General features: G+C 51.0%; 2 protein-coding genes across 5 annotated transcripts; both read left to right on the forward strand.

Moving 5' to 3' along the window:
• The first annotated feature begins 44 nt into the window (after nt 1–44).
• LOC102463517 (5'-3' exonuclease PLD3-like) lies at nt 45–15,073 on the forward strand. Its single transcript, XM_075939306.1, has 13 exons — nt 45–367; nt 6,061–6,393; nt 6,614–6,712; nt 7,575–8,009; nt 8,514–8,704; nt 8,995–9,178; nt 9,276–9,390; nt 9,572–9,699; nt 10,151–10,351; nt 10,678–10,817; nt 11,258–11,423; nt 13,832–13,931; nt 14,201–15,073. The coding sequence occupies exons 1-13, from the start codon at nt 287–289 to the stop codon at nt 14,392–14,394; spliced, it is 2,367 nt and encodes a 788-aa protein (XP_075795421.1). The 5' UTR covers nt 45–286; the 3' UTR covers nt 14,395–15,073.
• Nucleotides 15,074–20,326: 5,253 nt separating this feature from the next.
• On the forward strand, nt 20,327–24,403 carry POLR2G (RNA polymerase II subunit G). 4 transcript variants are annotated; one of them, XM_006113567.4, is made up of 8 exons: nt 20,327–20,350; nt 20,941–21,050; nt 21,349–21,508; nt 23,107–23,157; nt 23,249–23,314; nt 23,573–23,644; nt 23,911–23,944; nt 24,181–24,403. In XM_006113567.4, exons 1-8 carry the CDS (start codon nt 20,339–20,341, stop codon nt 24,192–24,194), a joined length of 519 nt encoding a protein of 172 aa, XP_006113629.1. In that variant the 5' UTR covers nt 20,327–20,338; the 3' UTR covers nt 24,195–24,403. The 4 variants fall into 4 exon arrangements, with proteins under 4 accessions (XP_006113629.1, XP_006113631.1, XP_006113630.1 ...); XM_006113569.4 differs by lacking the exon at nt 20,327–20,350 and adding an exon at nt 20,362–20,485 and having other exon boundaries at nt 21,369–21,508; XM_006113568.4 differs by lacking the exon at nt 20,327–20,350 and adding an exon at nt 20,568–20,851 and having other exon boundaries at nt 21,369–21,508.
• Nucleotides 24,404–25,738: the final 1,335 nt, after the last annotated feature.

Here is a 25,738-nt window from a genome sequence, read left to right on the forward strand (position 1 = left end):
GGGCATAGTTTCGCTGGGGGAGGGGGGTGGGTTTGTTTGCTCGCTGCGCTCCTCCCTTCGCTTGTCCCTGGCCACTCGTTGGGCCCGGCGCGTGTCCCGGCCCCTCCCTGGCTGCGCTGGCCGAGAGGCGCCGCCTGGCCCCCAGAGCGCCGGGGTTCGCCGCCAGGGGGAGCCGCGGGCCCTGGCCTGCCCCCCGCCCGCTGTCATTTCAAACCAGCCCCGGGGTTTGAATGTCAACGTGCGCGGGAACCGCGCCCGCCTCTTCGTTCCGCGCCAATCGCCCGGCATGAGGAGACGGGGGGCGCCGCGAGCGGGGACTCCCGTGAGGCGCTCCGTGCGCCTGGCGCAGGGCGGCGCGGAGGAGCCGGTGAGAGCGGGGAGCCCAGCGGGTCGGGCAGGGCGGCCCCGGCCCCTCACTGGGTTGAAAGGGCGGCGGGGCAGGCACCGCGCCCGGAGCAAGCTGGCGCTCAGTAGCGCGAGACGGCGAGAGCCCCGACCCCCGGTTCCCCCGGCCAGCCTGCTACCGCCCGGCGGGCGAGGCACGGAGCAGGGTCCCGGGTGTGGGCTGCGCTGGCCGAGTGCAGCGGGGGGCGAGAGAGCCAAGCTGATGAAGGCTGCGTCGGCCGACGCTACGACGGCAGGGGTGCAGCTCCCCGGCTGGGGCATCCCCGCGTGCTGCGGCTCCCCCGAAGGGCTCCGTCTGTCACCTGGCGGTGTCTGGTCCAAGGCTTTGGTCCGCGTATCTGTGTCTCTCGGGCTGTGAGGTTTCACAGGCCCGGGGGCGGCCGCTAGATCAAGCTAAGTTTTAGGTGCAGACCAGGCTCTTGCTGCAGGCAGTTATTTATTAATCCAAGAAAAAGCGGAGGTGACTTGACGACAATCTGTAACCGTAGAGAGGGGAGTTCTAACAGCAGAGGGCTCTTTAGTTCAGCTGTCAAAGGCAGTGGGTGGGAGCTGAAGACCCTCAGACTAAAAAAGTGACTCAAACTGAAAGAGACTCGCTTTCAACAGTTTTAGAGGGGTAGCCAGTGTTAGTCTGTAACTTTAAAAAATAAGGAGTAGTCCTGTAGCACCTTAGAGGCTAACAAATCTATTTATGCTATAATGAGCTTTTGTGAGCAAAACCCACTTCCTCAGTTGAGCAGACTGGAGAGAAAAGGGAGACCCCTCACAATTTATTACAGAAAAAGGGGGCATACCTGTCAATTGTAGTGCCCATACTAATGAGGCTAATTAAGTGGGTTGGAAGTGTCTCATAATTAGCTTTTGATGTCAATTGGGTGTTGAATGTAAGGAAAGCAGGTTTTATAGTGGCTCATCCAGTAGGGATGTAATAGTGTAGTCAGTTAACTGATAAGCAAAAGCTTATAGGTTAATGCTATAGACTACTACACACATTTTCCCCCTCTACCACTGCCAGTAAATTTTTTAGCAGGCTGGCTAGCAGCCCTGCTCAGTCTCGGCTTGCGATGCGTCCAGGACCTACCCCTGCTATGGCTCTGCATTTAAAATGTATTATGAACCAAGCAGGCAGCCCAGCTGAGTCCTGGGTTCGGGCCCTCCCCCTGCTGTGTTTTTAAAGTGTATTAGGAGCCATGCAGGCAGCCGGGCTCAGTTATGGCTCAAACTGGGTCCAGGAGCTCAGATCCTCTCCCCTCTCCCCCTCCCCCTCTGATACAGAGGCAGCAGCATGGAATGGCAGGGGGCTCCTTAGGAGTGAGGTGCACATGCTGCTGACCCCTCTCCCAGGGACTATAGAATACTGTAGTAGACTAACCGATAATTTGTGAGGTTACTTGACTATTCAATTCACCGATATTTAACAATCCTATCATCCAGTTCATGTCTTTGTTCAAAGCCATGAGTGAGTGTGCCAAATTTGCATAGGAAGGCCAATTCTGCAGTCTTTCTCTGTAGTTGATTTTTGAAATTCCTTTGTAGAAGAATGGCTATTGGTAAATCCATTAATGAGTGCCCAAGTAGGTTAAAATGTTCTCCTACAGGTTTTTGTGTCTTATCATTTCTGATATAAAAAACCTGTGAGGGTCCCCCCCTTTTCTCTCCACTCTGCCCATCTGAACAATTTGCCCAGCATCATCATGAACTGCTCATCATCTATAACCTTTACATTTTGCTTGGGTCATCTTTCTAGGAGTTCTGCTTTTGCACAACTAGAAGTTATGGGGTACAGTTGACTGAGAAATTATTTTGAGAATTTTCAACTTTCAACAGGTTGTGGATCAGGCCATAGTCGTTAACTGTTTTTTGCTTTGCGTTATAGTTTCCTTCTGAGAACTGTGACTTTCTTCTTCCAACTTTTTTTAGTGTACATGAACTTAGTTTTGAAAGTGGGATACTTCAGCAACTTCCAAACCTATCTATCTTCCTTGACAAAGCAGGAAATTCATTAAACATAATAGCTTTTCAGGATCAGTTGGAGTTTTAACATTTTTGGGCCAAAATTTCCTGCTAGCTCTAGTTCTGGACTTGAGGCAGGAACTACTGTATAAGGTTTGCTGGCTTGTGCTATGCAGGAAGCCAGTACCTTCCAGCCCTTATATCTATGACATACTATTGTCTGGACTCCAGTCAAGATTAGGGCTCTGCAGAAACAGGTGCTTTATCAACACACAGTAAGAACTACTCCCTACCATGGAGAACTTCGTGCTGTAACTAGAAAAGGCTGGGAGGGGAAACAGATTTACCCACAAACAAGTCTTTGGCAGACCCAAGACTTGACTGTAATCTAGTGATCTATCCACTATTGCACTGCTTCCTTATGCCCCGTTAGAGTTCCCTCTAACCCATAATGTTGGAGTGAAAGAAGCATCAGCAATCCACTGTGGGTTTTCAACAGCCTCAATAAAACCCCCTCCCTGCTCAGTCAGGTTTCACTTCCTTGCCACTTGTTGTCACAAAACCATCTGCTCTTCTTGTGCCTGTAGAGCCTGCTCTTCTTGTGCCTGCAGGTGAACTAGGGGTGAAGTTTTAAGAGGAAAAAAAAATCAACAGCAAAAAGTGATCAAAGTTCATCTTACTAAGAAAACACCCCTCTGCCAAGAATAACTTGAAAGGACAATTTCTCACCTGGGACTTGAGGTACTTTGAAGGGAGTCTCACACCCAACACCATTAGGAGAGAGGTTTAAGTACCCTCTTTCATGATTTGTTACCCTGAGGCACAAGATCTCACTGTTGTAAATCCAGTATTGGACAACACCCAAAATATTAACCATTCAGGATGCAGACCAGGTAGTAGGGTTACAGTCTGGCTTCAGGCCCTGCCACTTTCTCATTTTATCTTCAATCTCACATCAAACAATCTGACAGCTGGGCTACATGTAGACTGGCATGATTTTCCGCAAATGCTTTTAACAGAAAAGTTTTTCCGTTAAAAGCATTTGCGGAAAAGAGCGTCTAGATTGGCACAGACGCTTTTCTGCAAAGCACTGTATCAGAGGCAGCAGTGCAGGGTGGGGGAGCAGGTGGGAGCTGGTGCTTATGGGGAGCTGGCTTTTAAGCAGTCTCCCTGTGAGCACCGGCTCCTCGGAGGCTGCTTGCCCCCTTGAGCTGCTGCCTTTGCATCAGAGAGAATAGCATGGGGAGAGGTGAATGGGAGCCGATACATGTAGGGATCTGGCTGCCTGTCCCCTCATTCTGCTGCTACTGATACAGAAACAGGAGCATGGGGTGGGGAGGCAAGCTTAAAAGCCAGTTCCCCATGAGACTGGCTCCTGCCTATGTATTTGAAACAGCAGTGTGTGGGGTGGGGCAGGTGGCTCCATCTCGAAAACTGGCTCCTGCCTGCCCTTAACCCCGCCCACTGACTCCATGCTTGAGGCAGCAGTGCTGGAAGGAAGGGACAGGTGGCTCCATGGAAGCCAGTGCTCTCAGGGAGCCAGCTTAAAAGTTGGCTCCCCGTGCGCACCAGCTTCTGTGTAGCTGCCTCCTTCCCTCCACATGCAAATGTGTAATTGCTGAAAATTTCAGTGGCCAAACGTTTACAAAAAAATGCTTTTTCACATCCCTAGTTATGGTATGTCCATATCTTGAATACTGCATGGAGGAGGTCACCCAATCTTTAAAAAGTTATATTGGATTTGGAAAAGATACAGAAAGGACAACAGAAATTATTAGGGGTAAGGAACAGCTTCCATGTGAGGAGATCTTAACGAGAAAGGGACTTTTCATCTTGGAAAAGAAATGACTAAAGGATGGGGAGATCTGTTGGAGGTCTAGAAAATCATGAATGGTGTGGAAAAATAGAATAAGGAAATGTTATTTACTCCTTCACTAACAACACAAGAAGCTCACCCAATTAAATATATTGGCAGCAGATTTAAAACAAACAAAACAAATAATTTCTTCACTGTCAGCCTGTGGAACTCTTTGCCAGGAGGTGATGGAAAGGCTCAAACTACAACAGGGTTCCAACAAGAACAAAATAAGTTCAAGGAGGATACTAGCCAGAATGGAAAGGAATGGTGCCCCTAGCTTCTGTTTGCCAGAAGCTGAGAATAGGCGACATGGGATGTATCATTTGAAGATTTGCCTCTTCTGTTCATGTCTTCTGATGCACTTGGCATCGGCCGCTGTTGGACAGGATAGTGGGCTAGATGGACCATTGGTCTGACCCGGTATGGCTATTCTGGTGTTCTTATATAAAGCCCAAATATAGCTGTCCCCTGATGTAACCCACTAGACCCCACCACCCTTCCAGAGCTGAGATAGAGTCCAGGAGTCCTGTTACTCTCTGCAGTTAGTAACAAAGTAAGAATATATATTAAAATATTAAGGCTCTTAGGGTATGTCTAGACTACATGCCTCTGTCGCCAGAGGCATGTAGATTAGGCTACCAGACATAGTAAAATGAAGCAGCGATTTAAATAATCGCCGCTTCATTTAAATTTACATGGCTGCCACGCTGAGCCGACAAACAGCTGATCAGCTGTTTGTCGGCTCAGCGCGATAGTCTGGACGCGTGGGTGTCAACATCAAAGGTATTTGTCGACCACCCAGGTATGCCTCCTGGAATGAGGTATACCTGGGTGGTCGACAAATACCTTTAATGTTGCCACCCGCGCGTCCAGACTATCGCGCTGAGCCGACAAACAGCTGATCAGCTGTTTGTCGGCTCAGCGCGGCAGCCATGTAAATTTAAATGAAGCGGCGATTATTTAAATCGCTGCTTCATTTTACTATGTCTGGTATCCTAATCTACATGCCTCTGGTGACAGAGGCATGTAGTCTAGACGTACCCTTAGTCTACTCTCATGCTCTCACCCTTCCCCCCATCATGGCAAGCACAGGTTGCCCTCACCCCACCAAAATCTGAGATGGCACCCCTGCTCAGTGACTGCCCTTATGTTCCTCAACCTGGTTTCTAGGTACATGCTGTCATCAAAGTCCCCTGGTGTCATTCCCATCACCTGGGGAAGTAGGCTAAATTTAGCACTGGTGAGACTCAGCCCCTCCTCCTCAGTAAAGGATCAGTTCACTTGTGACTGGCCCCAAGAAATAATGACATTTAAAAACAAGAAAAAATGTATATTCTTTTTCATTTGAGCCTTTAGGGTCATACCAGGCTCACTTCTAGGGACTGTTAGGGGCACATCTAGGCCATGCTTTCAAGCTTTCCTTTGCAATCATGAAGGTTAGAATAGTGATAGAAATGTAGCCGTGTTAGTCTGGGGTAGTTGAAGCAAAATGCAGGACAATGTAGCACTTTAAAGACTAACAAGATGGTTTATTAGATGATGAGCTTTCGTGGGCCAGACCCACTTCCTCAGATCAAAATCAAGGTTAGAAACACTCTTTTTTAAAGAGCAAGCTGCAATTCTTACAGAATCACAGGATTCCAGGAGCTGAGGCTTTAGGCAAAGTGCCAAATGGCATGAAGATTGACAGGACTGTAAATTACAATCCTTTGTTAATTTGTAACCTCTAATGATGAAATTGAGCCTGCGGATGTAGGTAGCTCAGCAGTCCTCCCAGTGTCAGTGTCCAGCTCCTGCTCTACCTGAGAGTGGAATATTAACCAGGGCCCCATACTCCTCTACAGGTCCTGAGAGAAGAGACCAGTTCTGAGGGAGGGGGCATTCCCCTTATCCTGCAGCCCCGGGCAAGTATCAAGGCTCATAAACTACATTTCACGCTAACCCGGGATCCATCACCCACTCCGGCCAGCAACCCTACCCTCGTGCCAGCCATGAAGCCCTCAGCTGGACCAGCCATGGAGCCCTTGCCAGTATTAGCCAGGGAGCCTCCACTACTCCCGCTAAAGGATGAACCCACCAGGACTGCAATGAAGAGAGGCCTCTCCAAGAAGCAAGCAGCAAGGGTGGAGCCTTCCAGAAGCAGTGGGTGGGCAGCTCTAGACCAAGATGCCCCCTTGGTGAGTCACTCTGGTTTGTATGTCTGGGTCTGGGGTCATCCCTTCCCTCCTTCTCCCAAGGTGTTACTGGTTGGCTTAGCCCTCCAAGTGTTTCACCGGGATCAGAGGTTTGATCAGACCTACCCTGATGGTCCGCTGGCTCCATTAGCCCCATGCAGAGACTCTCATGGGCTGTGAGAACTGCAGAGCTGATATCTGGCTATTTCTGTTTTCCTTCCAGTCACCCTGTGTGAGGCTGAAGAGGCTGCAGATCTCAGAGGAGGATGAAGAAGAGGAGGAGCTTTTCCCCACCTTAAATGAGAGCTCAGGAGAGAAAGCGGTAGTGTGTTCTCTTCCTTCTCTAGCCCCTCTGCTTCAGCCCTCGTGGATCCCCCCAATGGTGAGAGGGATGTGCTGTGCTGAGGCTGCCCGCAGTCAGCAATAGTTGTACTGGGACATCTGCCTGATGCACTGGGGTCAACAAATAGCTACCAACTTAGAATGGCTTTCAGTCACTACTGATGTGGGTGGGGCTGGATCAGAGCCAGCATCACCTAGAGAGAAAAGACACTGTGTCCCATTCCCCAGCTTCCTGAGCCAACTAGTTTCCCCCCAGTGCTGAGGCTGGATTGGAGCTGATGCCACCCAGCAGTGAAAGGCCCTTATCCTGTGGCCCATCTGACTTAGCCAGCCAGTCCTTCCGCTTTGGGGCTGGATCAGAGTCAGGGCACTTTAGCAGTGCGAGTCCTGGCTTGTATCCCATTCCCTGTCCTCTGAATCCAGTCTGGCCCTCCCATGAGACGGGTTATACACATATTAGAAGCTCCTGCCGATGCCAGCCAGCCCACTGTAGGTGCAGAGTGGAGCAGCCTCACTGTGGCTGGGTAACAAACCCTCTCATTAGTATAGATAAAACAAAAAACAAGACTATGTAGCAAGATTAGTCTTTAAAGTGCTACATAGTCCTGTTTTTTGTTTCAGCTACACCAGACTAACACGGCTACAATTCTATCACTATTAGTATAGATAGTGGCTGATCCCAGGACTCAGGCCCTGCAGCCTCCTCCCTCCAACTAAAACCCCTCTGCTGCTCAGTGCCATTTTAGCTCATTCTTATGCTTGCAGCTGAGGGATAATGCTTGGGGGTGGGAGCTGCCTCTCTGTTAAGGATTGCCTTTTGGCTTGGCTGTCTCCCACTGTAGAATCCAAACCTGGACTGGCAAGAGTTCAGAGATGAGAGAGACCAACTACAGGTGCTGGAGACTGCGCTGCCTGGCTCAGAGACAACTGCTGTCATGGAGCTCACAGCACCCAGGCTGCAGGGCAAAGCAGCCAGCAACACCCCCAGGCTGCAGGGCACTGCCCTCTGGCTGCAAGGTGGGGCAACCAGCAGTCAACCTAGACTACAGGGTAAGGCCCCCACATTGCAGGACAGGACGAAGATCAGCACTCCTGGAGGGCAGAGTGAAACTTTCAAGCTGCGGAGCGTGGCACCTGGGACACCAGGTCTGACAGAGACAGATACTCCAAGGATGCAGAGCATTGCCTCTGGAACATCGAGCTTGGCAATGTGGAGAAAAACTGCAGCACTCAAGCCACCAGCTCCCAGCCCTAAGAGTCCAAGGAAGCAGAACAAGGTAAAGGAAGAGCCACACTTCTGCACTGGAGTGCCAGAGCAGTCCAGGTGCGGAGCTCCCTTTCCATGTCTAGTTGTAGTACCAGGCTCCCTTCCTTGTCCCAGTGCCTCTCCCCATTGCGTGCCAAGCGGAGTCTCCCTTTAAACAGTTGCCCCATTGCCTAACAGTCATGGCAGCTCCCCTCAGACCTGTACCCTAATGTCACAGGCAGGGAAGTAAGAGCCCAGAGTTGCCTTCTCACACTGGCTGGGAGCAGGCTCAGGGCGTGTGAGAGGGCATCATTGGCTCAATCATTGCTGGCTGGAATGGTCCCTGCCATGAGAGCATGGTGCGCAGCAACCTTTTCCTGCAGCACCAGATTCTGGACTCTGCTACTTGGAAGAGAACAGACCTGGTTCAACCAGGCTTTGTCCTATCCAAGGGGCTCCTGGAGAGGTGTCCCTTTTTGTGTTAGTTTCTGCCCGAGGCAGGGATCCCACTAAGTGCTATTCTCTTTCTTGTTAGCATTTCTTTTTCTCCTCCACCTGCTGCATCCTTCTTCCCTTCCTGCTCATCTTGGGCATCTCTGGTTGGTTCCTGTGGGAGCACAGCAGCCCTGTCTCTGTCCTGGGGCTTATGGGCCAGTGGCAACTGGCCTGGAGTCATGTAGCCATCCTGTGGAGAGACCCGGAGGAGGCATGCAGCTCACAGTGCAGGTAAGGGATCTTGCGGGAGGCAGGCTGTCACATGGAAGTGGTGGGCATTAGCAAGGGCTTAGTGACAGCACAGATCTGTAGATAATCAAACAGGAGCACATGGTGACAGCACAGGCTGCAATGGTAGCAGACGGCTTGTGCTTTCCCTCTGTCTTAGCAGATGCTTGGAGTGAAGGGGAACTGACTTTCGTTCTAGTCTCTGTTCTGGTAAGTACTGATGCCCCCAGTACCACTGTTCAAGTATCTGTCTCTTAACCCCCATCTCTGCTCTCCCTCTGTGACCGCTGCAGTTTGGTGCTAGTGGAAAGCATCCCTGTGGGCCTGGATTACAGCCCCTCCAGTCCCCGCCACCTCCCCATTTTCCAGGCCTGGATGGATCTGTTGGATGCAGCCAACCATTCTGTGGACATCGCTGCTTTCTACTTCACACTCCGTGATTCAGACACGCAGGAGAAAGAAACCTCATCCTGGCAGGTTGGCTTAGTGCAGGCAGAGGGAGCCCTGGTCTGCTCCTGTTCTGGGGGAGGTGGAAGTGATTGCTAAGCTGTAACACTTATGCTGCTCCCTGCAGGGCAGGCAAGTGTTGGAGAAGCTGCGGGACCTGCCGTCTCGGGGCATCAAGCTGAGCATTGCTGTGAATGGCCCTCAGAAGTCAGACCAGGACACCAAGGAATTGGCCAGCAAAGGTAACATATGGGTTGGGACAGTCCCCGCAAGCTTGCCTAGGGTTAGTAGTATATGGGGAAATGTCAGTCCTGGGAAAGGAGCAGACAAGACCCCACCCAGCTGGGCTGGGATAGCAAGGCTGAGAGAGTGGGAAGGGATATCTCTGTGTGATGGCCATTGTTCTGCTGATGCTCCCCACAGGTGCAGACATAAAGTATGTGGCGTTGGAGAGCCTGACTGGAGGGATTGTGCACACCAAGTTCTGGGTGGTGGATAGCAAGCACATCTACATTGGCAGTGCCAACATGGACTGGCGTTCACTGACGCAGGTACCACAGTGGGGAGGGGGTGAACAGAGGGAAGGTTATGGGAGGAGGCATGGTGTGCCCCCAGGGACTGGCGCTAGGGGGAGGGTGGGAAGAGGGGAGGTATGCCCCCAGGGGCTGGCGCTAGGGGGAGGGTGGGAATAGGGGAGGTGTGCCCCCAGGGGCTGGCGCTAGGGGGAGGGTGGGAAGAGGGGAGGTGTGCCCCCAGGGGCTGGCACTAGGGGGAGGGTGGGAAGAGGGGAGGTGTGCCCCCAGGGGCTGGGCTCACTCTCCTGGGTCCTTGTAGGACAGGGTGAGGCCTGGAGCTGGGCATTGGATGGTGAGGCTGGCTCTCCACAGGCTCCTCACTCACTCTCCTGGGTCCCTGAGGTTTCCAGTTCAGCCGGGGTCTCCTGCTGGAGTTGGGGCCATGTCTCGTTTGCTGCGCCCTGTTCCCAAACACCTTGTCTTGCAGGTGAAGGAGCTGGGTGCTGTGCTCTACAACTGCAGCTGTGTGGCCAGTGACCTGCATCGGATCTTCACCATGTATCAGGCATTGGGAGGGCAGGGGGCCTCGCTCCCCAAGACGTGGCCGGCTTATGTCTCCGCGCAGTCCAGCCTAACCCACCCCCTGAAGCTGCAGCTCAGTGGCAGCAGTGCAGAACTGTACCTCTCTGTAAGTGTCCATATGGGCTCTGTCAGGCTGAGTGGCTCATCGTGGCTGTTTCCTGGTCCTGACACCTCCTCTGTCATTCTGGTGCCCACAGCGGAGCCATTGCCTGCTAGCACTGCTGGAGGGGGCAGCATCTTGGCACAGGGGCTGGATCCAAGCCCTGGAGATGGCTGCCTTTCCAGGGGCCTCTCTCTGCCCTGAGAGGTCCTGTTACCCCCTCCCCAGAGTCAGTGCTGTGACACAGCCTGACCCTGATGTGGTTTGGCTCCTAGATTCTGTGCTTTGACATGACCTGCCTGTCTCTATACCTGTATTTGTTTGGGTTGCAGAGCTCTCCTCCCGCCCTCTGCTCCACAGGCCGCACCCCAGACCTCACGGCCATTGTCAGCACCATCCAGGATGCCCAGGCCTTTATCTACATCTCAGTGATGGACTATGTGCCCCAGTGCACCTTCTGCCAGCCCAAGAGGTGGGAACCAGAGGATGTGCAGGCAGGAGGTGGAGTTCAGGCAGCCAGCTCCCCTCACACTGCCCCTTCTAGACCTAGCCAGGAATCCCGTGCTACCCTCCTGCATGATGCTGGTGGTATGGACAACCTGGGAGCTGCAGACAGTGAGGGTGGGGAAGAGAGAGAGGATCAGACACAGGCTGGCACAATGTCAGATTAATGGCTAGGGATGGGCAAGTTGGGGGCTGTTCCTGGTGAGCTGGACAAAGGCAGGGGATGGGACACAGCAATGGGCTATGATCTAGGGCTGGGCTGGGGAGAAAGTAAGATAAATGGGGGTCTCTGAGCCAGGGGGACTGTGGCTTGAGGGCTGGGGCCCAGGATCTGGGCATTTAGGGGGCGATGGCTAGGGAACTGTTGGGTCCCAACCCCTGACCCACTGTCCTTGGGCTGCCCTCCAGGTTTTGGCCAGTCATTGATGACGCACTGCGCGCTGCTGCCTGCAACAGGCGTGTGAAGGTGAGATTGCTCATCAGTTGCTGGCAGCACTCGGACCAGTCCATGTTCCTGTTCCTGGAATCGCTCAGTGTCCTCAGCCAGGAGCCTCTAGGCTGCCCCATCGAAGTGGTGAGTCCTGGAGTGGGGCAGAATTAGGAGGCTGAAGTTCCCGGGGCTGGGAATGGCTGGGACCTGAAGTGACTTTTCCTCTCCATGACTCAGTCCAGGGGCCAGCTGGTAGGAAGCAAGGGGACTTGGGGAGAGGCCTTTTGTGTTGGGAGCTCCCTCTGTATCAGTGCCCTGCATTGGCCAGGGGTCACAGACCATCTGTATAATCTTTTCATAGAAGCATAGAATCCTAAGGCTGGAAGAGACCTCAGGAGGTCATCAAGTCCAGCCCCCTGCCCAAAGCAGGACCAATCTCAACTAAATCAACCCAGCCACGGCTTTGTCAAGCCAAGACGTAAAAACCTTTAGTGATTGAGATCCCACCTCCTCCCTAAGTAACTCATTCCAGTGATTCACCACCTTCTTAGTGAAATAGTTTTTCCTGATATCCAACCTAGACCTCCCTCACTGTAACTTGGGACCATTGCTCCTTGGTCTTCCATCCGTCACTACGGAGAATAGCCTATTTCCATCCTTTTTGGAACCTCCCTTTAGGAAGTTGAAGGCTGCTATCAAATCCCCCTTCGCTCTTCTCTTCTGCAGACTAAATAAGCCCAAATCCCTCAACCTCTCCTTGTAGGTCATGTGTTCCAACCCCGTAATCATTTTGGTTGCCTTCCGCTGGACCCTCTCCAATGTGTCCACATTCTTTCTATAGTGGGAGGCCCAGAACTGGTCGCAATACTCCAGATAGCCTCACCAGAGCCGAATAAAGGGAGATAATCACTTCTCTAGATCTGCCGGCAATCTTTTTGTAATCTTTGTATTGAAAAGTTCCCAGGTAATATTAAGTTGTTAAAGCTAAGGTACAATAAAACCCCGCTTAGTTTTCAGTTTCAGTTACAGAAAATGTATTTAGCAGAAGACCTCCAGGTAACACTTTGAATGCCATAACCAGACTTTCTTAAAAAGAAAAAAAGGCTTCAGAGGGGTAGCTGAATTAGTGTGTAACAGGAAAAACTTACAAAACAATGAATAGTCTAGTAGCACCTTAAAGACTAACAAAACATATAGATGATATCATGAGCTTTTGTGGGCACAACCCACTTCTTCAGATGACAGGAGTGTTGGAAGTCCAGATCCAAGAATAAATAAGGGAAGGAGGGAGGAAGAGGAAGAAGGAAAAAAAGTGGAGGGGAGAGAAAAAAAGAGAGACAGTGAGTAAATAATCTTCAGAGAGGTAGCCGAGTTAGTCTGTAACAGGCAAAAGCAAATAGTCTAGTAGCACTTTAAAGACTAATAGTTACAAGAGCTATTTAATTTGTAACTATTTAGTCTTTTAGGTGCTACTAGACTATTTGTTGTTAAAAAAGAAAAATCATTAGTTAAGCCCAGACACACTATTATTACTTACACAATACTACAATCTTAGGCCAGGTCTATACTATAACCTTACATTGCTATCGTTACATTCCTCGGGTGTGAAAAATGTACACCCCCAGTGATGCGGTTATACTGACCTAACCCTTGATGTACAGTGTGATGTCAACAAGAGGGTTTCTCCCATCAACATAGCCTCTTACGGAGGTGGATTAATGATATCGACGGAAGAAGCTATTCCATCCAGAGATGCTGGAACAATTTTTATAGTTGGGGTGCTGTGGTCCATGGAATCAAACTATAAATCCTGTATATAATGGGAACCACTTCGAGCTACAGCATCCCCCTCACCTCCAGTTCCAGCACCTATGGTTCCATCAGCATAATAGCATCTTTGCTGAAACTCTACAATGGTGCAACTCTATTGATGCAGCTGTGCTGCTGTGGCATTTGAAGTATAGTGTATCGGTGCCCAAAGCTGAAATAGTGTATCGGTGAGTGATCAGTCCTCTGACATCAGAGCGAAGTACAGCCTCATAAACCTGGAACTAATGGTACCTTTCAACATTCATTGAAGCTGTCTTGCAATTTAGCAAAACTACTCTTTTTATAATCTATTGCAATATTAATTAACATTAACCTGTCCATTACCTTAATTATATTCCCCCCATCTCTTTATTGGCCTTTTGCTTTACATGTTATTTAAATTAGCATCTGCACTAATGTCCTTTCCATAAATATAGAAAGCATTTTAATAAAGCATTTACAATTCTAGAAAACATTTATTATAAGTCTTGGTCAAACTAGTTGTAAGCACAACATAACAATAACAAGGTTGTGTAACTTTCTCATAACACGGTACCTCCACCTTATCTCTAACTTCCTTACACTAGCAACATCAGTTTCTCATAGTCCTCTACATTGAGGTTTTGGGTTTAATTTAGCTTAACTTGTACTTATTTCTTAACCTAAACCTTGTGTAGTAGGCTATACCAGGGGATCTGCTGGACCTGAGGGCTCAGAGATGACTTTGTGTTTGTCTCTTTCAGAAACTCTTTGTTGTCCCTGCATCAGCCAAGCAGAAACTCATTCCTTTCTCCCGTGTCAACCACAACAAGTACATGGTGACTGACCGCCTGGCCTACATTGGTATGTGCCTCCCTAACCTGGGGGTAAGGGATCAGCCCAGCGGCTGGAATCATGGACCAAGGGGGCCAGGGAAGCCATCACTGGGAACAATTACAAGATCTTAAGGCCAGTGAATGTTAGGAGCCAGGACTCCTGGGTCCTATCCTCAGAACTGGGAGGGGAGTGGAGTTTAGTGGGTAACAGTAGAGGAAAAGCAGAAGCCAGGATGGGGCCCTTGAATAAGTCAGTGTTGATTACCCACAAGCTGACCTTTGCTCCTCTCCTGGCAGGCACCTCGAACTGGTCAGAGGATTACTTCACCAACACTGCAGGGGTGGGGCTGATCATTAACCAGAGTGAGGCTGCCCCAGGAGCCTCCCAGCTCACCCTGCGGGAGGAGCTGGAAGCTGTGTTCCACCGGGACTGGAGCTCTCCCTACTCACAGGCACTCAGCCGCAAGCCCAGCTGTGCGGCCAAGAACTGAGGGTAGCTTCTCACCCGACAGCTGGGCCAGGTTCAAGACCCCTCCTCAGCTGGATGTACATTTGCAGCCTCCCTTGGAAACCCAGCGCTGTGGCAGCTTGCACTAGACCGCTTCTGCTCCCCCTGCACTGGGAGGGATCCCACTAGCCAAAGAAGGACCAATGAAGGCAGCAGCTGAGAGATGCTCTAGCATGTAGCTGTCAGCACTAGTGCCTTGGTACTTGCCTCCTGGCAGCATTTTGAAACTGAGTTGTGGGGCCCTGGCACATGGACATGAGCTGACGCTCAAGCATATGTGCTGACTCTGTGGGTGCTCTGTGGCTCAGGGTCTAAAACCGTCTCCCAGAAGAGATGGGCACCTTAGTAGGGAGAGGCGCTAACCTTACATTTTATTTGGGAACTGAAAGTCTCCTGTTTCATGACGGGTATTTTTTTAGGTGGGTCTCACTCACAGGTGCTGGATTGGAATCTGGCTTCCTGCACTCCGTGTGGCAGAAGGAAATAGGTCTTAGGGAAGTGGTTGGAAGAAATAGGAACAAAACTAGTACATAAGCTGCCAGCCAGTGCAAAGTGGCACTGCCCCAGAACTGAATGGGGGGCCAGTTGCAGCTGTGCCCCATGGCTAGAAGTGGCTTGCTGTATTGCAGGGGCCTGGGTCTTTGTGCTGTGGCCCTTCCAGTTGTGATGCCATTTAGCTGTTGAGCTGATGTGGATATTTCTAGATTTGGGGAATACAGTTTAGTGTGTGGAGAGATACAGGCAGCACTGATAGCTCGGAGCCACAACTGTGGCTGTAGCTGCTAGAAGAACAAAAAAGCACAACCACCTAAAGGCACTTAAATGCACAACGTTTGGTCTTAATCTATCCCTTGATGACAGTATCTTGATCTCCAAGTGCCAAGGACTGTAGACTTCCAAAGATCTCAGCTGACAGGGCTCAGAGAGGGCCTCTTCTGGGGCAGCACTCAGAGAAAGGGTCTCCCCCTTTTTCCAGTGCTGCTGATTCATTTATTGTCTTTCTTATCATAGAGGATATTGCACTTGCTTAGGGTATGTCTACACTACCCTCCTAGTTCGAACTAGGAGGGTAATGTAGGCATACCGCACTTGCAAATGAAGCCTGGGATTTGAATTTCCCGGGCTTCATTTGCATAAGCGGGGAGCCGCCATTTTTAAAACCCCGCTGGTTCGAACCCTGTGCAGCGCGGCTACACGGGGCACGAACTAGGTAGTTCGAACTAGGCTTCCTAGTTCGAACTACCGTTACTCCTCATTCCACGAGGAGTAACGGTAGTTCGAACTAGGAAGCCTAGTTCGAACTACCCAGTTCGTGCCCCATGTAGCCGCGCTGCACGGGGTTCGAACGAGCGGGGTTTTAAAAATGGCGGCTCCCCGCTTATGCAAATGAAGCCCGGGAAATTCAAATCCCGGGCTTCATTTGCAAGTGCGGTATGCCTACATTACCCTGCTAGTTCGAACTAGCGGGGTAGTGTAGACATACCCTTAGAGAAGTGGCTTAGGGGGCTTAGGGTGTGGGGCAGAATCCATACGTACATGTTTGGATCTGAGCACAGGGTGCTGTCAGACCAAGATGCTATTGCAGGGGTGGGCAATAATTTTTAATGGGAGGGCCACTCCAAGAATTTGGTAAGTGGTCAAGGGCCGCACTTCTATGGAGGGGGTACTGGGTGCAGAAGGGAGCTTGGAATAGGGGACTGGGGTGCAAGAGAGGATGTGGGAGTTGGGTGAGAGACAGGGTTGTGACCTGGGGCAGGGTCTTGCAGTGCAGGATCTGGGAGCAGGTATGGGTGCAAAAGAGGATTCTGGCCTGGAGAAGGGGTATGGGAGGGGATGCAGAGTCTGGGAGGGAGCTGTGACCTGGGGAAAGGGTGTGCAGAGGGTTTGGATGGTGATCTGGGGCAGATTGTGTGCAGGGGGAGGGGCTGGGGTGCCAGAGGCAGGCTCTGGCTGGGAGGCACTTACCTAGGTGGCTCCTAGTCAGCAGCCCTGCAAGAAACTGAGGCAGCCTCACTGCCGTCTGCTGCAATCCCTGGTTACGTCATGTGGCTCTGTTCTGGTGCTGAGGGGAAGAGGAAGGCTTCACATGTTGCCACTGCTCCCAAAATTTCTCAGATCCTGCTGGCCAGAAACTAGCCAATGGGAACTGAGAGGTTTTGCAGGGGAGCAGGAGCAGAGCGCAAAGCTTCCCCATCCCTGTTCAGCATCCAGAACAGAGAACAGCCAGCTGCTTAAAGCATCATGAGTGGTTCTGTACTTAGGATCCTAGCAAGGGAGCCATGGGCTGGATCTTCCCCACCCCTGTGCTTCTGTGTACTGGGAAGTGGTGGTTGGGGATTTGGTAGAGAGTGGGGTGTGCTGGCAGAGGGAAGGGTAGTGGAAAGCTGGGACATACTGGCGTAAGCACCCTTTGAGCTTGGCTCCCAGGAGTGTTGATCAGGGATTTGATACAGGGGGTCTCATGGCCCCTTTGATGGTGAATTGGAAAACGATGGAGGAACTGAGGTCTTCTACTCACAGGGGGGAATCTCTGACAGGGAATTGGGGGAGGAACTACAGGGCCCCCTCCCAGATTGGGGCAGGGGAATAGGCTGCACAAGGCTGGGGCGGGAGCTGCTGACTCAGGCACATGTGTTCCTTGCTTTCCAGAGTTTATTTTTGTACCTGACTACCTAATAAAACAGGATTTCGTATAACTCGCCTCCTGTCAATCACTCTTTGCCCCACCCTTCACTGTTTTTGTGCTCCTCTCTCACCTGCCAGAGCCAGAGCGCCCCGTGAAGTCCTCTGGCCAGTGCAGCTATACAATGAGCACTGAGGAACGCGTGTGCACAGAACTACAGGTTAGTTTCTCTGAAGGACAGGTGTAGAAACATGAACAGCATCCCTCCAATTTTGCTTCTGGTAGCGGTAATAGTATGTCACTATTTGCTTAGCCAGCATCATTTGCCACTTCACATCCTCTCATCCAGGGGCAGCAAATTCAGAGGAATAAGCAACAAGCATAGCTGTCACCAGTCCAGAGGTGCTGTTCACATCCCCTGGTCCAGAGGTAGCAAATTTGAAGGGATGAGGTTTGCCTTGACTTAATACACATACACACATTTTGGCTACGTCTACACTGGCCCCTTCTTCGGAAGAGGCATGCTAATTTCTAACTTTGGAATAGGGAAATCCGCGGGGGATTTAAATATCCCCCGCGGGATTTAAATAAACATGTCCGCCGCTTTTTTTCCGGCTTGGGGAAAAGCCGGAAAAGAGCGTCCAGACTGGCGCGAGCCTCCGGAATAAAGCCCTTTTCCGGAGGATCTCTTATTCCTACCTGAAGTTACCTGAAGTAGGAATAAGAGATCCTCCGGAAAAGGGCTTTATTCCAGAGGCTCGCGCCAGTCTGGACGCTCTTTTCCGGCTTTTCCCCAAGCTGGAAAAAAAGCGGCGGACATGTTTATTTAAATCCCGCGGGGGATATTTAAATCCCCCGCGGATTTCCCTATTCCAAAGTTAGAAATTAGCATGCCTCTTCCGAAGAAGGGGCCAGTGTAGACGTAGCCTTTTTGTAATTTGAAAAGCTATATTATTATAAATTGGTGTATAAACCAAAACAATTTGCTTTTTGTTCCAAGATGTTTTCAAAAGCAAGCATTCACTCTTCTGCATAGATTCTAGGGATGTAAAATTTTGATTATTTGGCTAATTGAATAGTCGATACAAATTGACTATTTGATTAGCAAAATAATCGAAATGAATTGTTGAAAACAAGACAGGAAATTAGTCACATGACAAGTTACCAGCTCTGCCTGTTAATTTGGGTATGCTCATTTATTAGGGTTACTCTTCTGGGAAGAGGGGGTTGATAACTCTATCAATATGCTGCTTAAATGGAACTGATGCAGAATTTGGATCCAAGCATCAGAACCCTTTCTTGAGCCTGGGTAGAGATTTGTTTTTTGTTGTTGTTTTGTTTTTTAAATTAACGCAGGCTGTAGGTTTTTCTGTGCCTTAGATGGACATCATAATACAATTAAGCAGCTTCAGTACAAACTGAACCTCTCTACTCTGGCACTCTCTGGTCCAGCAACATCCAGGTCCAGTATGATTTTATTTGCCAGATGTCTACTTGTGGATGTGGCCAGTTGCCCATGGTCCCATAGTTTGTTTACAGCCACCAGTCCAAGGGTGATGGAGGTTCAACCTATATTTTGGATACCAATAAAATGCTTGTTACTATAATTGGTCTGACAATTACTTATCTGGGTGCATGTAGGCATGAGTTCATTAGCAATTGAAACAGGAATGTCCATCAGGCAATGCTTCTATTCTTTTTGGGTCCCGGAGTTCAATGCAGTTCTTGCCTTGGACTTTCTGGTTTCCATTGTATATATTAAGGAAGTGATGCACATGAGTCTAGGGGAGCTTTCAGAGGGGTTTAGATCTATCTTCTCTTGCCTTTTCATTGCATTTTCCAAGTCTTTTGATCAGCTTTGGTGCAAGCAGAGACTGGGGGTGGGAGCGGGGGAAAAGGTCTTTAATGGGTCAGACAGACTATGCCCTCATTCTCTAAGAACAAAGAGCTGGTAGGTAACAGACCCAGCAGAAATCTACTTTTTTCTTTTTATAGCACAAGTTTAATAAAAACCTCTAAGTTACAAATCAAAGTACAAAACATATAGCAAGTGCTATAATAGCAACGAGGAGTCCTGTGGCACCTTATAATAGAAACACAGATAAAATTGCTAAAACCAGTAACTACTATTTACTTCAAAGTTTTCAGCATTAGCTATTAAAATAAAAACAAACAGGGTTTTTGACATGCATTGCACAATGATAGTATAGGTAAATGATGAAGTGTTCAGAGTAAAGGAAATAACATTTGCAAAGGAACAAATGGGTTGCAAGGACGGGAGCGCAATTCAAACACTTGCAGCAGCAAATAAGACACAAATTTATGAACTGTAATGAGACTTCATGTTGACGTATACATTGATAAGAGATAGAAATGTAGCCGTGTTAGTCTGGTGTAGCTGAAACAAAATACAGGACTATGTAGCACTTTAAAGACTAACAAGATGGCTTATTAGATGATGAGCTTTCGTGGGCCAGACCCACTTCATCTAATAAACCATCTTGTTAGTCTTTAAAGTGCTACATAGTCCTATACATTGATAAGAGACATTTAAATACTCAAAATGTGTTACACACTCCCTCAGACTCTGCATGTCTGATATTTTACAGCATCCAGACTCCTGAACATGCAGCAGTGTAGTTAGAGAGTCGCTTTGAAGGTCTACCAGTGAGAGCCAATGAATTAGGACAGTTGTAACTTTCAGAACACAGCGAGGAATCTGCCTTGTTCTCCAGCACAGGTACATAGTATCCTGAAAGGGAAAATAACCCCCCATTTCTATACTCCCATCCCTGTCTTTGCACACTGAGTATGTGGCTCATCCCACCCGGATAAGTATTAATCCCCTTTCCCCCCCCGCCCCTCCGGGACTGGCAGTATCTGTTCCCTAAGCTAAACCCCTGTTCCTACGCCCCTTCCTTTTTCCCCTCCAGCCACTCTTCTGCCTCACCCTGGTCAATGTATTTCTGTACCCTGCTCAGACCCTGCCCATCCCCGCGCGGCAATTTGCCCCCTTTGTAACTCCCTGCCAAAAGCAGCCGGCAGAACGCATAAAGTGAGGGCAGGGAGAAGGGCAGTGGCGCCAGCGGAGCTAACTGAGCATGCTCAGTACACGCGAAGCTGCACATTCCGACAGGAAGCAGAGTCTGAATCCCTGTGAGGGCCGCAGCAACAGCAGCTGTTACTGAGCATGCTCAGTTCGGGTGCGCATGCTCAGTACACCTGTGTGTCGCAGGCCAGTGAGGAAGGAGCCTGGGTGGGTGGGGATAACTGCGGGTTGCTTCCGGTCCCGGCCTCTTGGAAGATGTTTTACCACGTGAGTGACGGTCTCCGCCCAGGAGATCTATTGGGGAGTAGCTGCCCCCCCACCAGGCCCCAGCCATGCCCCGCCAGTGCCTGGACAGCCTTTCTCCCCCACTCCCCCGGCGGCCAGCCTCTCCCCATGACAGGGGTCTGGGCAATCTTCTCCCCCTTCTGGGGGCCAGCTGCCCCCCCCCCCCGCCAGAGCCTGGGCAATCCTTCCCCTGAGGCTCAGCTGTGCTTGTAGCCCTTTCACCCCAGAATCAGTTGCTCCTCGACTCCCCCCTCCAAACAACCCACCCCCAAGTGCATCAGCTGCCTCCTCCTTCCTGTCCCCCTTTGCAGTCCCAGAATGCATTACTGGCTCTGCCCCCACGGGGATTCTCTCCAGGGCCCCAGCATGCACCATTCCCTGTGCTCCAGGGGGAACCTTCCCCCAAATTGAGGGATGTCAGCTGCCACTGTTCCCTCTGCCCCAGGGGCACTGAGGTTCTGCCCCATCATTTACTGCCATGAGGTGGGGAAGGAAGGGAGGGAGGGGTTGGCTGAGGATTGCCTCCTTTCCCCTCTTAGTGACAGGTCTCTCCTTTTTCCCCTTTTTCATAGATCTCCCTGGAGCATGAGATCCTGCTGCATCCACGCTACTTTGGGCCCAATCTTCTTAACACTGTCAAGCAGAAGCTGTTCACAGAGGTGGAGGGGACCTGCACTGGCAAGTGAGTAGGGGCAGGAGAGTCTGGAGGGACAGGTCTGTGCGGGGTTGAGATGGAGGTAACAAGGCTGGGGGAGATGGGAATGTATTTGGAGGGTTTGGGAAGCAGTGGGGTGGTGGGTTGGAGATCCAGGACAGGTGCAGATTCATGGAAGGAAGGGGATAGGGTTGCTGTTTTGGAGGGACCGGAAGAACCTAGCCCCTGGTGGTGAATGGGGGAAGTCCCCTCTATTGCAGCTCATTCTTTGTCCTGTTCTCTGCCTGTGAATTCTCTAACAGAGCTGGTTCCCACTCTCCCCCAGATATGGCTTTGTCATTGCAGTCACTACCATAGACAACATTGGGGCAGGTGTCATCCAGCCGGGTCGTGGCTTCGTGCTCTACCCTGTCAAGTACAAGGCCATTGTCTTCCGGCCCTTCAAGGGAGAGGTGGTGGATGCTGTGGTGACACAGGTCAACAAGGTAAGCCATTGCTGCAGGGGTGGGGTGCATTTGTATGAATTTGTGGAGTATATAATGAGAGGACCATTATATCATCTCCTCTGCCCTCCTGTATAACACAGGCCAGAGAAGTCACCCAGACACCCCTGCATTGAATCCAATTACTTGAGTCCTGTGGTAACTCAAAAGTTGAGAGCCCCGGGCAGAGAACAGGAGAGACCAAACAGTTACCAGTGCCCCTCCGAGGACCCAGAGTGGCAGGGAATTGACTTGGCAAGATATGCCCAGATGATTTGAGCAAGTGATTTACATGCGCAGGTCTGTAAGGGAAAGCAAGATGCTCCAAAGGTCCATGTCAGTCTGAGTTGGAGGGGAAAATTCCTTCCTGACTCGTCTGGCAATTTGAGCATGGTGCCCAAGCCAGGCATTTAGGAAGAGGGTTCTCTGGACCATCTCAGAGTCCTGGCCCACTATGCCCAGTGTTCCATTTCCAGCAGTGGCCAGTCTCTGCTGTTTCAGAGGAAAGTGCAGTGGGGAACCCAGCCTAACACAGATTGTGCATTTGGAGGAAACTATTCCTTCCTGATTTCTGCTGAAGCTCTGAAGCATGAGATCAGATTATAGCCATTGTCATAACGCTGAGCTACAATGGTTGTGTCAATGCAAACAATCCTGTTCTCTTCAAGGCCGGTGAAGGAAAGGGTGATTCATGTAGCTAAACCTGTGGGTGGATCCCTAGCTTGGGACTATGCGGTGTCCTTGTACCAAGGATGTAGGAACCCCAAAGCAGCTCTGGGAGGAATGTGCGAAGGCTGTTCTGTCTGACTAGTATCTGAGTCCCAGGGTGTGAGCAGTGGCTGTCTTGGGGCTGGAGAGGGTGTAGCTATTGATGAGGGAACAGGATAACCTCCATGTGTACAGGCAGTCCCTGAGTTACGCGGATCCGACTTATGTCAGATCCGCACTTACGAATGGGGCTTTCTCGCCCCGGAGCTCGCAGGCAGCGGGACCGGCCAGAGCGCAGCGGTCCTGCCACCTCGACCTCCGGGGTGAGAAAAGCTGCTCCGGGTGCCCCTGGTCTGCTGGGGACCGTCTCCAGCAGACCAGGGACACCGGGAGCAAAGCCGCAGTGGCGGTGGGGTCCCGCGCCTCTGAGGCTTTGCCAGAGCAAAGCCTCAGAGGCACGGGACCCCGCCACCGCTGCGGCTTTGCTCCCCATGTCCCTGGTCTGCTGGGGGGGAGAGAGGGCGCAGCTAGTGCCCCCTCCCCCCCAGCAGACCAGGCTTTTGTTGTGGACCCTGGGGTAGAGCAGCTGGGGTGCTGCCGGGTTGGTCCTGCAGGGACCTACCTGGCAGCCCAGCTGTTCTGTCCCAGGCTCAAGATTCAGCTGCTGTTGAAACTGATCAGTGGCTGATTCCAGGAAGCTGGGGGCAGAGCAATTCTGCCTCCAGCTTCCTGTAGTCAGCCCCTGGTCAGTTTCAGCAGCAGCGGCTGAATCTGGAGCCAGTTCCGACTTGCATACAAATTCAACTTAAGAACAAACCTATAGTTCCTATCTTGTACGTAACCCAGGGACTGCCTGTATATGCTAATGGAATCACTGCTTCTGCTTCCTATAGGTTGGACTCTTCACCGAAATTGGGCCCATGTCCTGTTTCATATCTCGACACGTAAGCACAGTGCTGGGGAGAGGCAGCTTTGGGAGCAGGTAGGGTGATATATGGAGAGCTCCTTTTTCACTGACTCTTGTTCTCTTCTCAGTCCATTCCCTCCGAGATGGAATTTGACCCAAACTCCAACCCTCCCTGCTACAAGACAGTGGATGAGGTGAGTCCTGGGTAGATGGTGTTTTGAGGGGAGCTTGTGGTGTAATGGGGGTGCGTGGAGAGGGAGAGAGACTCAGCTGGGGACAAGGGAGATGCTGGAACAGGCTCATGGGTGGTGGGGAGAATTTTACTTCCTCCATATCAGACACGCTTTATTTGCTGGAGTTATGTGCAACTCTGTGTTTAGCCTTTTTGGCCTCTGCCTGAGAAAAGGAGGAAGTTTGTAAATGGGTCTCACTCTAGTGCTGCATGTCTCTAGGACATCGTGATCCAGCAGGATGATGAGATCCGGCTGAAAATCGTGGGGACCAGAGTGGATAAGAATGACATTGTGAGTCTTTGGTGCCTCTTTCAAATATGGTGCATGCACGCGTGTAGATCCACAGCTCTCAGCATGGAACTGGGGGCAGGAACTCATGGCTAATCCAGCCCTAGCCTCTCCCAGCAAGGAAGAGGGAGCAGAGCAAGAGGGCTAGGTCATTCATTCCCAGCCTCTTCCAGCAGGGGGTGCTAAAATACTGGGGATGAGCAGCCCTGCTCAGGTAGAGGCAACTCACCGTCTCTGTTTCAACACTAATCTCTGTGTTTGGTTTGCAGTTTGCAATCGGTTCCCTTATGGATGATTATCTGGGTAAGTCTCCTCTCTAGGGTCGGGAGGGAGTAACTAGATGGGCTGAGCTGGCTGAGTTCACATTGGGTTTGGGTGGCGTGAGTCTCTGCTGTAGAGTGCTTGACATGTGTCCTGGGAACAGTGTGGGCATTTCCCCTCTGTGATGGGCTAATGGTGTGGAGCAGGGGATCAACAGCACCTCCTGTGGGTCCGGGCTCTGGCTGCTCTTGATCTCAACCTTCTCTCTTCTCACTCAGGTCTTGTGAGCTGAAATATAAAACCATCCCTCTTGCTGCATGTCGGGATTCCAACTGGGAAACAATTGAGCTGTACCCAGGCCAGCTTCTGTACCTACTGCTGTATTTATAGGGTACAGATCCACTCTCCTCCACCCAGCAGCTGGGAGTTGGGGGCAGAGGGTGGCTGACAGACCAGTACTTTCTTCTTCACCTCCAATAAAAGTTCATTTGTTTTAATAAAGCAGCATTTTGTCTTTCACCCCTCAAAGCAGGGCCGGCCAGCTGCCTTGGCTGGGGTTTGTGGCTTCCTTTCCTTAGCACAGAGGGGGCTGTCCTGCTCACCAGCACTCTGGCTGCGTGATGCCTCAGCCTTACATGTGGGTAATAAGGGAGGCACAATTGTGTGGCTGTTTAGTTTATGCCATGTGTTGTATAGCTGCCAGTCTGCCTTTCCCAGAGAGCCTTGCTGCTGTTACTGGCTGTAGTCTGGCAATGGTCTGGAGCTGTATTCACACAGGCAGTTCATCCCCCCCCCCCCCCCCCCAGCTGACACTCCTAAGGCTACATCTGCACCACACCCCAGATCCTCACTGGGAGGTCAAACCACTGGCAGTAGATTTAGGGGGTCTAATAAAGACCTGCCAAATGGACCACAGATCATTCTCTAGTTGTCATGTTGCTCTGCCCCCCTGCCCCCCCCCACACTCCCATGAGAAGAGTAAGGGAAGTCCACAGGAGAGTTTCTCCCATCAACCCTGTGTGACATAGAGCCTTCAGTAACTTAAGGGATGTTGACTCCAACTATGTTATTGATGTAGCTGGAGTTGCTCTAGCTTGAGGTGACCTTCTGCTGCAGAGTAGATGTAGTCTAAAAGGCAAGATAGGGATAGCTACAGGCAAATGATAGACTAGCACTGGGGAGGGAGGCTGGGCTATTCTAATCCAGCAATGCAGGAATACTGGGTTGTGCACCCCTGCCTTTAGCTAGTCTGTGAGCAGTGTTCCCTGTAAGGTGAGTGCTTGGGCAGCTCCCCCAGGGGAGGTTCAAATGCTGCTTGGCTGTGTTTCCACTGGTGGTGTTCATCTGCACATGCCTTGGTGCATGTAAAAAAAGTTATTCCACACATGGATGGAGTTCTACATGCTGCTCGCATCAACCTATCCTAAAGAGCATGCTGGGTGCCCTTTGATGACGGACTTGGCTGCAGGAGTGGGGGGGTCTGCAGGAAAGAACAGAGAGAGAGTTTGGGGCAAGCTCTGCTCCAGGGAGCTACTGGCCAAGACCTGCACCTCTCCAGCTATGCCCTCTACAGCCTCTACCTCTCTCAGCCCCTGCCAGGTGGCACCCTGGGCCTCACTCCTGAAGAACTGGTGCAGGAGCTGACTCCAGGTTGTGGTGTCTGACCTGGAAGGGAGCAAGCTACCTTAGGAGGTGTGGGGAGGGCAGACACCAGGTGCAAGTTAAGGGCAGCTGGAGCTGGGGGAGCAACCCCAGGGCCCAAAGCAAGTACCACAGAGCCAGCAGCCCTGTCCCAGCAGTCCTGCCCCTCCCTCCCCGCCAGCTGGCGGCCACGTG

Source organism: Pelodiscus sinensis, chromosome 11, assembly GCF_049634645.1.
Source record: "Pelodiscus sinensis isolate JC-2024 chromosome 11, ASM4963464v1, whole genome shotgun sequence".
NCBI classification, from domain to species: domain Eukaryota; kingdom Metazoa; phylum Chordata; order Testudines; family Trionychidae; genus Pelodiscus; species Pelodiscus sinensis.

Coding starts and splice junctions, on each gene's coding strand:
- LOC102463517 (XM_075939306.1), top strand. CDS start 287: ATGAGGAGACGGGGGGCGCCGCGAGCGGGGACTCCCGTGAGGCGCTCC. Junction 6,713..7,574: donor AGAGCTCAGGAGAGAAAGCG/GTAGTGTGTTCT, acceptor CTCCCACTGTAG/AATCCAAACCTGGACTGGCA. Junction 10,818..11,257: donor ACCTTCTGCCAGCCCAAGAG/GTGGGAACCAGA, acceptor GCTGCCCTCCAG/GTTTTGGCCAGTCATTGATG.
- POLR2G (XM_006113566.4), top strand. CDS start 20,783: ATGTCAGCTGCCACTGTTCCCTCTGCCCCAGGGGCACTGAGGTTCTGC. Junction 21,051..21,348: donor GAGGGGACCTGCACTGGCAA/GTGAGTAGGGGC, acceptor ACTCTCCCCCAG/ATATGGCTTTGTCATTGCAG. Junction 23,158..23,248: donor CCTGTTTCATATCTCGACAC/GTAAGCACAGTG, acceptor TTCTCTTCTCAG/TCCATTCCCTCCGAGATGGA.